The sequence below is a fragment of the Pterocles gutturalis genome, unplaced genomic scaffold (assembly GCF_000699245.1).
Source record: "Pterocles gutturalis isolate BGI_N339 unplaced genomic scaffold, ASM69924v1 scaffold20253, whole genome shotgun sequence".
In the NCBI taxonomy this organism is placed as follows: Eukaryota; Metazoa; Chordata; class Aves; order Pterocliformes; family Pteroclidae; genus Pterocles; species Pterocles gutturalis.
In genome coordinates, this window is record NW_010123528.1 from 23,805 (window position 1) to 37,021 (window position 13,217).

Genomic DNA, 13,217 nt, shown 5'->3' on the forward strand with positions numbered 1-13,217 from the left:
GCCATCTTACCTTGCTTTCCTGGAAATCAAACAGTATGACTAGTATAATAAAATTGTATGCAGCAATTTTTAGAAACACTACTATTTTCACATCTAACGCTTCTAACTTTTTATTTTCCTTTCTTGAGTGTGATTGTGAGAGCGCTGTTACTGTTGAAATTGAGGGTAAGATTAGGTGAAATACTCTTCATATTCCTGAGCACTTTCATGCTTGTGTTTTATTAGACTATAAATTAGGAGCAGAGGGCTAATTATTGATATTCTCCTGCTAGTTTGTATTCAGTTAATCTTTGTGAATTGACTTGCAGGAATACATATTTTGTCCTGCTTAATTTGTAAACACAAGAAAGGATTATGCTTAAGGCTTGCATTACAGGAGGAATGTAGGTCTCCATGACTGTCACTTGTTTGTAAGCAATAAAACCTATCTGAGGTTGTTCCATAGTCACTGTTATGTCCATATGTTTTTTCTTCTAAGCAAGGAAGCTCATGGTTGTGTATTCATGATTTAAACTCTTCTATCTTTAGGTGCTTTAACTTTGTTTAAAACAATAGATGCCATACCTAATAATACACATTGCCTACATAGTGCAGAGGTGGTTGTCATCCTAATAGATGAGTGATTTTAAAAAAACCAACCAAACTCAAATATCACTGTGTTTACTGCTTTTATGATTGCTGCAAAGAGAAGGTAGACTCTGAAGTTTGCACTACAGTTTAACTGAGCACTGGTCTTACTCAGAAGAAGGCATCTTCCACAATTCACGCATCTTTGCGGACAGCAGTTTGGTAGCAGCAGCTTTTCAGCTTAGGCTGAGATGCCATGGCAATTGCTAACACTGTTTTTGCTTTACTACAGCACTGGGGCTTTTCTAATCGTGTGATGAGCTTGTCCAAAGAGGTAATTCTGCAGAAAATGTCACTTTAAAGGGAACAGATAGCTGGGGTAATTGCAAGTTAAAGAAAATAAAATATGTTTTTGAATAAAACACACCCCAAATATTTAGGGTTTAGTAACAGTTAAAAGCCAATGGCATCATATCTGTAAAGAGTTAGATGGCTTGCAGAGTACTTGAGCTCTGTACTTCCAGCTAAGAATGCTGCTTAGCAAATGTGGTGCTGCAGTGGTTATTCTTCCGAGCAGTGACTCTGTTCAGCCTGGGTAAAACATTCAGTAAGTCTGATCTCTGGGTATTAAAGGCAAGGTAATTGTACCCAAGGTGGTAGGTGGGGGGCAAGCATCTTGCTTCTCGGAAAAGTGCTAAATTTGTCTTGGATTTTTTTCATCAGGAACAATGTAGGATGTGGACAGCTTCCTTTGGTATGACTCTTTAATACACTAGACTGTAACTCATAATGTAGTGGTGTACTGCCCACCAGCAGTATAGGTCTAGACTTTTTTTTTGCATGATTTCTGTAGGAGACCAGCATTCTGCTTATTGTTAACTTAGTACTTTTAAGACCACCTTTTCTTCCAGTTTCAGTGTTGATAACCTGAAGGCCAGCAGCTAAATTTGCAATTTCTGCATGTTGCAATAAACAATTTGTAAGATTTAGCATCTTTAGCAATCAGGCAGAAGAGCCCGTGGGTTATTACCTGCATTTGTTGTGAAAGCAGATAAATGACGGATCTTGCTGACGATATCTGTATCTTTCCCATGTGAAAGCCAGTGTTATCTTTAATTGTGTTTTCAGATGGGTGGTCTTTACATGTCGCTTCTGTTGTCTGTGGTTTTTTGTGTTTGGTTGTTCGTTTCCCAAATGTGTAAATAGTTGAATAGAATTTAGACTTAACATGCAAAAGTCTTTGTTCTGCTTGTTCGCAGTCTTTGTCTTTAATCTGGTGTCATGCTACGCTGCTTCAGATAATAAGCTTTGGATAAAACTGAATTTTACACATAGATTTATGCTGAAGATTGCATTTGTGGACTTTTTGTAAGATACATTATATTATAACTCTAAAACCACACATGAGAAATGTTGATCTTGTCATGGATTTAGCATGGGGCTTTTTGTTTTGTTTCTTTTTTTTTTTTTTTTCAGATTAATCTCATAGATTAGGCTACTGAATGGCATTGTGACATCGTAGTCCTGCCAGTACTCAGTCTTTCCTAATAGATGTAGTACCAGATCACACTTCTGTGCTGTTTAATTTAATCTATAGTAGTACTGTGCTAGTAGAACTCCCTCCCTTTCTCTGCAGCTTATCTACACTGCTCTTATCCCTAGATATACCGTGTTTCCCAGGAAAATTATGACTGTTTAATTCTATGATGATCAGATTAAGTTCTTTCATCTACAAAAGAAGAAAGAGTGGATTTTAGTCTTTAATATCTGTATTTTTTTTCCTTTTTAATTTAAAGTAATATTTTTTTCTGTTCACAGTGGTGCTTACATTAATATAGAAAGTAGAGGTTATGTGAGAGAGTTTTTGTTTTTTTTTTAATTACGGATAGACTAAACTGAAAAACATGTCTTGCACCTGTACTTCATAAAACTGACAGTGATTTGTTACAGTCAGTGATATTTTTGGTGATGCTGAGGGGTTTTTTTTTTGGTTTTTTGTTTTTTTTTAACCTAAAGAAATGAGGTTTTTGTAATCATTGCTAGCCTGGGCTACCTCCCCAAATTCTCTCCTGTCCTGAAATAACTTTGAACTCATAACCAGTTTTAAGTAAATACTGCTGAGGTAATGGTCTCAAAAGCAAGAAATTCCTAAATATATGTTGAGAAAATAGGCAGCCAGCTAAGGAAGATGGGCAGCAATTATTATCCCTACAGAAATAAAGGCTGCAGCATGAATGCCTTTGGTAGCAAACAGACACTGTGTATAACCCCGTGGTAGGAGAGCCTTCAGTGGAGCTCAGACCTTCTTAGGCACCACCGACTCTGTGTAGCAGCAAAACACCAGACTCTGTTAGCCTGTCTGTTCATAAGAGTGTTCTTTACATGTCTAAAATACATTAAGCGTGCATTTTTAAAACAGCTAGATGTAGTGTTTGGAAGTTGTTGATTGAGGTGTTGGTGGTGATCCATATTTGGCTTTGGGAAATACCCATTTTCACTGAAGAAAGAATCACTTCTGCATAGTTCATTCCTCTTTCCTGAGCAACATTTTGAGCATCACCAGCTTCATTTCCGTGTAAGGTAAAGTTGGTTGTCATAACGCTGCTGTTGAAGGTGTTAGAGACACTTCCTCAAAGAAAATCTGAGTTTTCACCACTGACCTGTTTTTGTATCAGACCAATTGCTATGATGGCTCATTTTCCTTGTATTGGATCTGAATCAAAAGCTAGTTACCTTTTTTATGCATATATAAAACATGTTTGCCAAATTATGTGTTTTACAGGACAGTCAAAATATAAAAGATTTTTGCTCTGGGTTTGCACATTATGTTGGCTGATCTGAAACATTTTACTTCATTATGGCTTAACCAAGCATGGGAATACTTCTAAATCGTCTTTGCCAGTTGTCTAAGCAAAGATGGTCTATATCTGACAGTGCCCAACGGACATCTGCATTTCCACAGACAAGAGCTATATCCCCCAGAGTCTATATTATGTTGGACCGAAGTAATTATGAATATAGTGGCATTTTTCAGCCTAGCACTGGGTAAGAAGTGAAAACAAACAGCTGTGAATTCCACAGGTATACCATAGCCAAAGCAATGGCTTTTGAGGTATAGCTTAAAAACAGAACATGAAGTGTGTGGGGGAGAAAAGTGCGTGGTGACCATTAAATTAAGCTTTTGCTTTCCGAGGGTCCCTTAAGATTGCTTTCGGTTCTCTTTGCATAACTTAATGGATTTTGCATTGCTGCTGCAGAAGTTGTGAAAAAAATTAAAAATGCTAAGTTTTCTTATCTCTCCTTGTGCTGTAATGTTGAGATAGTGCCCACAAGTGCCCATTCAAGGTGGTCTTGATGCACATGTGAAGGGGCTCTTGGTGAGACATTTACATGAAGGCTCCAGATGTCTGGAGTGGTGTATAAAAAAATCTACATTTACTAGTCTCTTGGGCATTATAGAAGGTATTTTTAAAAATGAGTTTGTGAGAAATAAGGAAAAATGGAATTTGTTAAACTAGTCTTTCTCCAGTATTGCAGCAGTTAGAAAGATGCTTCTTAAGCATGTAGGAATCAAAGTTTGATTAAATTGCTTCATAAATGTTCGATTATTGGTGTATTTTTTGCATGTTTCCAAGGGTAATTCCTTTTTGTTGTAGCATTTATATGATTTTTAGAAAGAAATACTAACAATACCTTGTTTTTAAAAACCTGTCTACATAATTGTGGTCATGACATCTTGAATTGCAGTTTGTCAAATACTTGTAGCTAACTTCTGACGCAGGCTTGCATTTTTTCAGTGTTTATGGGCTGTCTTACTAAACTGCAAACTCTTTAAGTTGTAACAGGCCTGAGATAACTGGATATTTGTGTATTTGGTTGAATATCTCAGTCCATATATAGGTTCTCTATGCTTTTTTAATACTTATTTTGAAAAAATTCCTTAAACCATATGTCTTTCAAAAGAAATTGAGAGAGCCTTCAGTACAACTGTAATAAGAGCTCATATAAAAAAATGTCATAAAATGCTCTCCCATAATTTTTCAGAACCATATCAAACTAAATACATTAAAATATCAAAATATTTTGTATAAATGGGTTTGAATTGTGTTCTGTGCTTGAATGTTGCACTTTGCAGGAATTGTCAGAATTGGTTGAGTTAATAAACCATAGGAAGAGGAACATCAATTTAATTATAATTGGCATTTGGAAAATGTGTTTAAAAAGAATAATTATTTAAATTTTACTTTTGACTTATCATCTGACAAATGTTCTATGAATCTAACCAATTTAACCTCTAATAAGACAAACTGTTGTTGACTTGAAAATATTCTGTAATGCTAATATGGTTTTTTATCAATTCCTTTCTTAATTGATTGCTCTTGTTTCCCCTGCCTCCCATGGCAGTCTTTTCCCTGTAAAAGGACCGATCTGTCTAAGGTAGAGAAATTCTGTTTCTACATATTGATTGCTGTATCCGCATGTAGTTAACTTGCAGAGGCTATGCTAATCATGTATCTGTCTTGTTTAGCTTTACTTTTTAAATATTTTTTTTTCCCCAGAAATTAGTTTACTTTTCTGTTTGTACTTGTGATATCTAACCATGATATTTAAGCCTGGTATCTAATTTGTAATCCTAATGAAGGAAGTATTTTCGGTTATTGTAGAAAATAGTTTTATAAAACTTTTGATTTGTACCATTGTTATAATCTTCTGAACAAACACTGAATTGCATCGTATCTTCCTTTTTGTGGAATTGAGGAAATAATAACCTTTTTACTGTGTTCTCTTTTTTTTATTAAATCAGGCTTGAATTTGAGAGACAACAACGAGAGGAGCTTGAAAAATTAGAAAGTAAAAGGTAATATTTAAATAATTAATGTGGAATCACGGTGTTACTCAGCAAGCAGAGGATCCTGATATAATTTTATTTTGTTTTTTCTTCTGTCAAGATTTTGGTTATTTTATTGACCTGTTCATTCTTGTTGATTAGTAACACATAGACAAGCTGAATTGTAGTGAACTGTGATCTTTAGTAAAGAAAATACCTAACACAGAGGCATGAGGAGGATAGATTATACAATTGTAATGTGTTGTGTTACTCTTGTTCTTAATTGCCATGGTGGTGTTTTAAAAGATGGCAAATTACATTCTTTATTCAGATACTTTTTTATGGTTTGGTTGCCTTCGGATTGAATCTTGATTGGAAAAGCTCACATAAAAATGCTGCTTCTCTTAAATAAAACGGTAGTGCTGGTGTGGGCATACCAATCATACTTATCAGATCATTATTTTGAAATCAGTTTGAAGTACAAAAGAAAGTATTGTCAGCTGGCAAACTGAGCTGACCGTACTGGCTCATCATACCTGCTTAGATTTTAGAAGTTATAGCTCTCACCTTTTTGCTGATCACAGAATTGATTAGATTCATAAGCTGAAAGACACTGTGCCTTCTCAGCTTTAGACTGCATGCTCCGTTCTGAAAGGGCTCTTCATATAGGTGGACTAAGTTCAGTAGGCTCAGAAAAAAACCCTGAAACTCTGAAGCATTGGAAGACTTTATTCAGAAAATGCTGCAACAGAATCACTGATATTTATCCTCTTTGTTGATAGGATTTGAATTCTGATTGCACTGAAATTGCTTTGCTTTTGCTTTAATTTATCTGACCTTCTCGCAAAATAACCAACCGACTTGGTTGTCTCTACATGTATTCAAGTGATTGTATTATGGGGATAATAGTGTCCTTCAAGTCTCAGTCTGTCCTCATTTGGAATCCCCTAGAACCTTTAAAAGAGAGGTTGCACAGGACAAAACAATTTGTCTTAAAGTAATTTCTCTCTCAAATACATCTGTTTCTAAGCTTACGATCTTGTTTATCAGTAATTCAGTTGAATTCACCTAAAGAGAAGGCTTTTTTTAAATTCATCTGTTGGCCTAAATTTGGTGAGGCAAATGTCTAGTCAAGTCCTTTTATACAAGTTTGTGTATACAAGAATGTATGTATACATAAATCTGTGTATATTTACTCTTCACTGTGCACTGATGTGTTCTATCAGTATTTTTAATGGATTTCACAGAACTAATACAGTCTAATTTTCTACTAACATAAATGCTATAGAATGTCTTCCTATGTTTTCATATATCCACAACTTTTTATGTTGAAATTAACTATATTAATCTGTTTACCATTTGTCTCGTGCATTGAGTCACTTCCAAGCAATGTAAGATGTTAACCTTTTGGGAAAATGAAACTATTAAAAAAAAAATCATTATATATACTGCAAAATCCTTGTCCGAACCTTTTTAACTTCTAAGGGATATGTTGTCTTTTGGAAAAAAAGAAAAGCTTGAAATATTGCATGTAAATGTTTTACTCTAGGAAACAGATAGAAGAGATGGAAGAAAAACAAAGATCTGACAAAGCAGAACTTGTAAGAATGCAGCAAGAAGTAGAGACACAGCGCAAAGAAACAGAAATAGTACAGCTGCAAATTCGAAAACAGGAAGAGAGCCTGAAACGGAGAAGTGTTCACATTGAGAGCAGGTTAAAGGATTTGCTGGCTGAAAAAGAAAAATTTGAAGAAGAGAGATTACGGGAACAACAGGAGATAGAGCTTCAAAAGAAGAAGCAGCAGGAAGAAATTTTTGCCCGGGTCAAAGAGGAATTGCAGCGACTGCAAGAACTTAATCATAACGAAAAAGCAGAGAAAATGCAGATTTTCCGTGAACTAGAAAGACTTAAAAAGGAAAAAGATGAGCAGTATATTAAGCTGGAATCAGAAAAAAAGAGACTTGAAGAACAAGAAAGGGAGCAGGTGATGCTGGTGGCTCATCTAGAAGAACAGCTTCGAGAGAAGCAGGTCATGATAGGGCTCCTGAAGAGAGGAGATGTACAAAGAGTTGAAGAAGAGAAAAGAGATCTTGAAGATATTAGAGAATCTCTTTTGAAAGTCAAGGAAGCCCGATCTGAAGGCGATGAAAACTCTGAAGAGTTAGAAAAAGCACAGCATGATTTCATGGAGTTTAAAAGGAAACAACTGGAACAGTTGACTATTTTGGAAAAAGATTTACTTCAACAAATGGATCACCTGGGAAAGGAAATAGCAGATGAAAAAAGAGCTCTGGAACACTTAAAACTTGCACATGAAGAATATTTAAATTTCAAGAGAGATAATGAAAACTTTGTGGATGCTGTACTCAAGGCTGAAGAAGTTGACAAGATAAAGCCAGTGGAGTACAGGCTCCAATCCAAACTACGCCAGCTTGAGTACCTGAAGAGCAATCATTTGCCAGCTCTGCTGGAAGAAAAACAAAGGGCTTCTGAAGTTCTTGATCGGGGCTTGTTAGGGTTAGATAATACTCTTTATCAAATAGAGAAAGAAATAGAAGAAAAAGAAGAGCAGCTTGCCCAGTATAGAGCTAGCACAAATCAGCTCCAGCAACTTCAAGAAACCTTTGAATTCACAGCCAATGTAGCTCGTCAGGAAGAAAAAGTTCGCAAAAAGGAAAAAGAAATTCTTGAATCAAGGGAAAAACAGCAGAGAGAGGCACTGGAGCAAGCTGTTGCTAAGTTGGAAAGAAGGCACTCTGCTTTGCAACGTCGCTCGACGATAGACTTTGAAATTGAAGAGCAGAAACAGAAGCTTGCCACTTTGAACAATAGCTGCAGTGAACAGGCAGGTCTACAGGCTAGTCTGGAAGCCGAGCAGAAAGCCCTCGAACAAGACCGAGAACGGTAAGTGTTGTGGTAGCTTCCATTTATTAGAACCTAGCTACAAAAAGTGAATAATTTTATACCTTAGATGTTGAGAGAGCGACTTGTTCTTTGTCCCAGTATTTGAGTTTCTTGATGAGTTTCAAGTAATTTACCCAGAATTGAAACTCTCAGTTGCTTTTTAGAGGATTCTTGCTCACTCATTAAGTTTGTGTTTGGATACTTACCCCGTCCTCAGCAGTATAGTATTTGCATTAGCCATCACAGTACTTAAATTGTTTTACCTATTTAGAAAGCTAAGCCAGCCTTACATTCTGTCCTTACAAAAACATGTACTGTCTAACGACTTTTTTCTCTGAAAATATTAATGTATAACTTTTTGTTCCTTCATTAGTAACAAGCTAGATGTTTGTTCAATTTGGAGACTGATAGTTACAGTAGACTAGCAATTGTCTCTCTCAACTGATGGTGTACTGAACGCTTCTGGTATTCAAAGTAAACAGGTGTAATGTTTAAATTTTTTTTGTTACTGGTTTCAGGGATAAATAAAAGAGACTAGCCATATATCCATGTAAAAATTGATGGTGGTTTTTAAGCTACTGGAAAATATACAGAGGCTATAATACAGCTCTATGTGATGACAAGCCCTTTTAGGCAGTGTCATCAGTTATACACATGATGTCTGGTAGCATAACCTTCAGCCTAAGCATGGGAGACTTAGTGATTCAGATAAGGAAGGATCTTTCTATGGGGAAAGGAGGAAGACATCTTTTGTTTTATTTTTGGCCTGAGCAAAAATCCACTGTGATTAATGCATTTAATCCATAAGTACTGAAAGAGGGCAGAAATGCCACTTTTAAACGTGTTGGCTGATATGCTAATACTATTTAAAACCTGTGATTATTGCTGAAACAATGAAGTGTGTTGTCTTGAGGTAGCATTTGTCATTTCGTTTTTTAATATTCCATGACTTATCTGGCTCTTCTTTCATAAGCCTTCAAACAGGTCCTTGATTAGAAAAGACACCTAAAAAAAGAAATTTGCCCATAGCCAAATTAAAGAGCTCTTATGTATCCTTTTCCTTTTAAACAGTTATCAGAAGAGAATAGTTCTTTTATACATCTTGTGTAGAGGTCACTTTCTCAACATCTAGAGCTACATTGTGTGGATTTTAGTTAAGCATTTTCAATACTGATTTATCATTTTGTTGTGTGGATATTGCCATTATTTTTCATAATTGTCTTGAACATAAAATCTCATTTTCTACACCAAGCATCTAGCTTGACTGCAGTCAGCTGTAAACAGCTGGAGGTTCCACAAAAATAGACAGCTTAGTTTGCCCTGAAGAAATTGCTGGGTTGTGTGATAAGTGAAAAAATGTGTTGTCAGCTACAAGATTGAGGTTTGGAAAAGATACCATAGAAGTGAAAAGGTGTCTCTTTTATTTTCTTGTTGTTTACTTTAAAGTTCTCTTTCACAAACTAACTAAAACTTTGAAGTCTTTCAGTGAATCACCCAGGGGCCTGAATAATTCAATTCAGAATGTGTTTATGAATGTTGAGGCAGAAGAAAAGCTTAAGATACATAGTAGTATGTTCAACGTTTCAGGCTACTTATTGCTCTTGTGTTTGTGTTATGCTTGACAGTACACAGTGTCTTGGGTGCTACAGTAAGCATATGAATTGTGTATGTTTGTTTATCTAGATACTGTTGTGTGATGATGTGCTCTGGTTCAGATCAATACTAACTCTGAAAATGTTTAAATGCAATATTCATTTGAAATGCTCTATGAGCGTAAGTCCATCATAACTGGATAAAATGTTTTGTTGTTTTTGTTTTTTTTTTTCCAGTTTGAATAATAGGTTAGCTCAAATTTTTTCCTACAGGGTTGACTCCCAAAACAATAGTTTGAACTTAATTTACATTGGAATAATGTATACACATTTTGTCTTTACTGGCAGAGGTTTGTGGCAATAGAATGAACAGAAAGGAACTTTAGAGTCATCTTTGACAATGGCATGTATTGCTTGCAAATGGCAAGGTGCAGTTTAGTGTTCTTACTGGTGGGTGTATGACATGGCTGAATAAGTTTATAGTTATAGGAAGTGATATATTTTGATAGTAGAATGTTTACAAATCAAGATATAAGCTTTGTTCCTTTAATGTAATTCTGATTTTTGTGGTTAAATTGATTTTCTGTAGATGCAAACACTCTCCTGTATCCATCAGCTATCTCCCATCCGCTTTCCCTCAGGATGCAAGATTGTTGTGCTACTAATCAAAAGAAACATATGGCTTCTGGCCATGCTGCAAAATGAATGCTAAAGATGAAGTAACAGTTCAGCCTGCTTTTTACTCCAGCCTGAGTTTCAAGCATTCATAATCTCCTTAATTTTCTGTTTTTGCCTCTGTGATGGAATAAAGTAGTTGTAGGATTGTACTTCAATTTAGATATATGTAATTGTAGGATAAGTGGTAGAATCCCAGCTTTGCATAGTTTCCCCTGCTTTTACAAGAAACTTATTTTCTTTTATTCTTTAAATTTCAGTAACTTTTAGAACAACAATTACCTTTAGAAACAAAAGGTGTAATGGAAATGGAGACGATTATTTCTGTGTTACTAATCTCATCTCAGCTACATTACAAGTGAAGAGTGTGTTCTGCAGATTACTTTGTTATAATATAGTTTAATTTGACTAAGTGATAAATATTTCAAGAAGTGCTTCTTATACTACATGCTTCAGGCATTTTCATTAATAATATGTTATCAAATTTTACATGTTCTGTTCTGTGCATAAATCTGGCTGGTATAAAATTTATGTGTTAAAGTGAGGAGGTTTCAATTTCAGAAGGTTATTTATTAGGTATATATAAAATAAACAGTAGATGTTTTATTTTGGAAGTGATTTTTCAAAAATGTATATATACAGATAGAAGGAATAACTGGAAAATGAGATTTATATGTATAGTATGTAGTGTAAAGATTTTCTTATAAATACAGTTTGACACACTGGTTTTTTAATATTGTCTTTGTTTTTTGGATTAGTGCTATATTTTTAGTTATTAGGTTTTTCCCCCATTTATTAATTTACTTCACACTGGAAGCTAATAACTGAGGTCACTGATAGAGTTCTGTAATGAGGAAAGTTTCTTCAAGGGGTCCTAATAGATAGGTTAAGTCTCATGAATTAATATTTTATGTGCTGAGTTAGATACCTCTTGCATTGTAAGTTACTGAATTTTTATTTAACTTCATACTGCTGTTGTAATGTGTTTTTGAGCTGTCTCTATTTTCTGATCTAAATATGCTTAAAGGGCAACTGATTTCCTGTCTTTGTAAGTTTTCATACCTACAATCTTATGTACATGTATCCCATTGTAAGTACAGTACTTCCCATAAGAACTATGGGAATCAACTCTAAACCAAGTGAATTCCATCTTAAGATCTCTTTATAGCCTGGACCAGGAAATTCAGCAGCTAAAGCAAAAAATATACGAGGGTGATGCTGGTCAGAAAGGAAATAATGGAACGTTAGAAGAGAGACTCTCCCATGCCACTTCCCCTACCAGCCCAACAAAGCCACAGCCACCAGCTGCTATGCTAGTCGATGATAGGTAGGTAACCTGCATTTCTGCAATGTTCTGATATGAATGCAAACAGTAGCTTTAGAAACAAAATATTTTGAAAGATCATTTGCAAGGTTGGATTGCAATTAAATACTGTAATTGTACTTGAAGACTAGTCTGGAAATAAAATGAATCTGCTGTATTTTACTTTAAATAACCAACAGGCTAATCTGTTGCTCCTGTGCCATTTGTTTTAGAGTAGAGGTTTGTGAAACTGAAGGCTTAAAAACATTTAAATTGGTTTTGTGTTTACAGTTACTTGTCTATGTGGTATTGCTTATATACACTTAAAGCAACAAAGTAAATTAAATTGTCTTAAGCCTTTTTTAATAGGGCAGCTGCCTGGTATCACTTAAAATCTGTTTCCTCTCTTCTTTGTACACTTATATATGCAGTTGCTAGTATCCACTGTTGGAACATTCCATCTGTTTAAAGACCAAACCTTTGTTAGCCCGAGTTGCCAATACTGCAAAACGATAAAAGCAAACCATTAAGTAACTAAAGATGCAACCCCAGCCTTCTATTTCTTCATCTGTCTTATTCTCAGTGCCACTTGTACATAGATCTGTATGCACAGCAGTGGCTTAACCTGTGGTCGATTAAATTGTCTAATTGTGATAACAAATTGTTGACTTTTGCCTGTTAAATGAACACTTGCTCAAAAGTCCTTCCTTAAGGAGGGATAAAACTGGTCTAACATTAAGCTTGCCAGTTAAGAGTTGTGCAGTACTTAGAGTTCATATGCATTTCAAAGAACCCTGTAGACTGTCTTGATATTTATCTAAGAGTATACTTTTTAAAACTTTTCTGTATCTTGAAGGATAAATGCTTTGATTGAACAAGAAGTGCAGAGAAGGCTCCAGAACATCCATCATAAAGCTGAGGATAATGATGTTAGCCTGTCCTGGTCTCAAGAAAGTTTAAAGGTGAGCAGAGATGAGTAGGAAATGCTGACCTTCAATGTCCCATATGTAACCACTGATTTAGTTTTGTTGTTCAATAATTTTCATTTTTTCCTAATTTGCTTAATTTTACTTACCAAAAAAGTAAACAGTAAACCAGGGATATCAGTTGTAGGTTTTGCTTGTCTTTTTTTCCCAGTGGCTGTTTTATGTTGTGTTCCATTTTTTTGCCAGGAAGAGTGTGTCAATGACAATAGGAAGCTTGCAGATAAAATAAAAATCTTAATTTTATGTCTGTAAAATACATTCATAAAATTCTGTCCGGATGTGATGGGTTTGCCCTTGGCTGGAGGCCAAACCAGACACCCACTCACCCAATCCCTCCCGCACCCCCCCCCCCCCCCCTGAG

The 13,217-nt window shown here is 35.4% G+C and overlaps 1 protein-coding gene across 1 annotated transcript in view; it reads left to right on the top strand.

Moving 5' to 3' along the window:
- KIF16B (kinesin family member 16B) overlaps window positions 1-13,217 on the top strand; it is a gene marked incomplete at both ends in the record, with an annotated part of 40,010 nt that overhangs the window by 9,436 nt on the left and 17,357 nt on the right. The window contains 5 exons of the mRNA XM_010077950.1: window positions 4,972-5,004; window positions 5,372-5,425; window positions 6,945-8,300; window positions 11,736-11,894; window positions 12,727-12,832. Coding sequence (XP_010076252.1) covers window positions 4,972-5,004; window positions 5,372-5,425; window positions 6,945-8,300; window positions 11,736-11,894; window positions 12,727-12,832 — 1,708 coding nt within the window. The remainder of the gene's footprint in view (window positions 1-4,971; window positions 5,005-5,371; window positions 5,426-6,944; window positions 8,301-11,735; window positions 11,895-12,726; window positions 12,833-13,217) is intronic.